This window comes from Priapulus caudatus, unplaced genomic scaffold (assembly GCF_000485595.1).
Source record: "Priapulus caudatus unplaced genomic scaffold, Priapulus_caudatus-5.0.1 Scaffold19, whole genome shotgun sequence".
In the NCBI taxonomy this organism is placed as follows: Eukaryota; Metazoa; Priapulida; class Priapulimorpha; order Priapulimorphida; family Priapulidae; genus Priapulus; species Priapulus caudatus.
The window spans coordinates 412,023-414,522 of NW_014577080.1; the positions used below are offsets into that span (position 1 = coordinate 412,023).

Sequence of the window (2,500 nt, forward strand, 5' to 3'; positions counted from 1 at the left end):
TTATATACATATATATATATATATATATATATATATATATTCTTGATATTTTATCCACCAAAAGATTTTTAAGTTAATATAATACCATTTATTAACTCTTCCTGTCAGAAACTCATTAGAGCAACTCTAGACAACATGCATACAAGTGATGAAGCCAATTTTTAGGGCTAAGCTTAAAGAGACTTGTCACAATAACTCCTTTAGTTCGCACCATAAAACGAAAGCAGATTCATCAAGCGAATTATCAACTTACTCAGTTACACGGGTTTGCTTTGTTTTCACTAGCCATGACAACTTTAATGTTTTTGTTTAATGTAATTTCCAGCTGAATATTAGAATCATTTCAGTGTTCTTGAACTAGCTGTGATAAAGACCGGATGGTCGAACAAATTTAGTTTATTGCAATAACTATATACATCACAGTTAATGAAATATTGATTAATATTCTAAGTCGTAGTACTGATGACACAGGATGAGTTTTGTATACATGTGCGCGTGCGTGCGTGCGTGCGTGCGTGTGGTGTGTGTGTGTGCGTGTGTGTGTGTGTGCGCGCGTGTGTGTGTGTGTGTGTGTGTGTGTGCGTGCGTGCGTGCGTGCGTGCGTGCGTGCGTGCGTGCGTGCGTGCGTGCGTGCGTGTGCGTATACAACTACCACCATTGAATTCATACACTGTATGGTTATAGTGCAGCTGCTGGTAGTATCATATATAGACTGTATCTCTGATTAGAAATTGAGTAATTACTGATTTCGTCGGTTGTTATTTTTTATGCAGATCCACCACGCTTTGTAGTGGGGCCAGCACCAGTGTACCAACGAACAGAGGGCAGTGAAGTGATAATGCCATGTGCGGCCACAGGGGATCCAGCCCCAACAGTACAGTGGAAGCGGGTAAGTTGCCCGTTAGGCGACAGGTGGCAGCACCGTCCAATAATTTAGTCAAAGACCGTATCGTATTTGATAAAATTTTATACACCGTATCTATTCCGTCTTTGATTTAATGCAACTTAGGCATTCGGCGTATCAAATTAAATTACAATTTAATTCGAATTTTACAATTTCGGCGAGGGATGGTTGTTGTAGGCCGTAGCTCCCTGCTTAATTGCTCCCTGTTCCTTTTCTGGCAACATCAGTGGCCTGTACCATTCGTGGGATGAAATGTTCCCCCGTGATCATTATAAAAGCATTAGCATTTAACAAATCTCGAATGATAACAAGCGATTTAACTGTACCTGGATGCAAGTACATGCATTATTAATAATATTGATTTTTATTAATTTTTTTTTGCATATAATTCAAATAAAATTACATGCACTGAACACAGTCTTTGGATGCAAAAGCAGATGCAATCGCATAAAAGAAGTATACACTTGCCGTATATTTTTAATTGATTATTTCTGGTATAATAGGCTGGTGGGTTACCATTACCACCCCAACGTTGGGCCATCACCAATGGAAATCTGACAATCTTCAACATGAAAAAAGAAGATAATGGGGAGTATGACTGTCTTGCCTCCAGTCCAGTACTCACTATTGTTGCAACAGCCAGACTCATGGTGCTACGTACGTACTCACTTCATCAAACATTCTCACTATTTTAGCAGGAAATTAATAATATATGTTTTCGATTTTAATCATGTAAAGTTTAATCAGTATTAAATTGTGTGGGCTGCGTTGTCGATGTGGGCTTTCACGGTAAGATTACAATTTTAAACAGTGCCATGTTTTACTAGTTCATGGGGTAGTTATGCTATAATTGCTGCATTTGTAAATTATATAAAATTTTACACATGTTTCTAAGCTATATGATTCTAATTTAACAATGTTTATGTTGTTTGCAGCATTGCTTTTGAATCGTGGAAACAGTAATTTATATTTGTGCCCTGCAGATACAACTCCACATGCTCCAATGAATGTCACAGTGTCAACTGCTGTGTTCTCAGCCACCATACGCTGGGTTCCAGCTTTTGATGGTGGCCATCCGCAGTCTTATGTTCTGTGGTATGTGTACTCAATATTATCAGTTTCACGTTTCTTGTGGTTTTCTGGTTGAGACTGCACCTATATACATCTGGTTGAGTTGATGGTAGGTTAGAGAACTGTCCTTAGCATCTTCAGATTGGTCAATGTAATGATTGAGAAGCTGGTCATATAGACCAGAATATGACGCACTGATAATGTTACCTCTTTGTTGTAAAAGATCTCGCTCTTCCTTTCTTTCGATCGGCTAACCATCTGCTTAAAAGTATGTCGGTTGGATCACTTCGTTTGTGAATGAGAATTGCGCTTTAACAACAACACAGTATTCTCTTTGCATTCGTAAACATCTCTACGTGTATTTATTATCAGGTATAAGAAAGCCGAGGAGACAGACAAAGAGTGGAAAAAGATAGATGTTAGGCCAGGCAATGCGACCACATTTACTGTCTATAGCCTCACTCCCAACACCAAGTATGAATTTGCTGTTGGAACCAGGAACATTATTGGGACTGGATCGTTTTC

At 38.8% G+C, this 2,500-nt stretch overlaps 1 protein-coding gene across 2 annotated transcripts in view; it reads left to right on the forward strand.

The window, feature by feature from the left end:
• The window catches only part of LOC106811622 (protein turtle homolog A-like), a 138,482-nt gene that overhangs the window by 126,816 nt on the left and 9,166 nt on the right, over positions 1-2,500 (forward strand). For both annotated transcript variants that reach the window (XM_014815326.1, XM_014815332.1), the window contains exons 12-15: positions 774-889; positions 1,408-1,561; positions 1,888-1,999; positions 2,348-2,500. The exon at positions 2,348-2,500 is cut by the window's right edge and continues 26 nt beyond it. In XM_014815326.1, coding sequence (XP_014670812.1) covers positions 774-889; positions 1,408-1,561; positions 1,888-1,999; positions 2,348-2,500 — 535 coding nt within the window. The remainder of the gene's footprint in view (positions 1-773; positions 890-1,407; positions 1,562-1,887; positions 2,000-2,347) is intronic.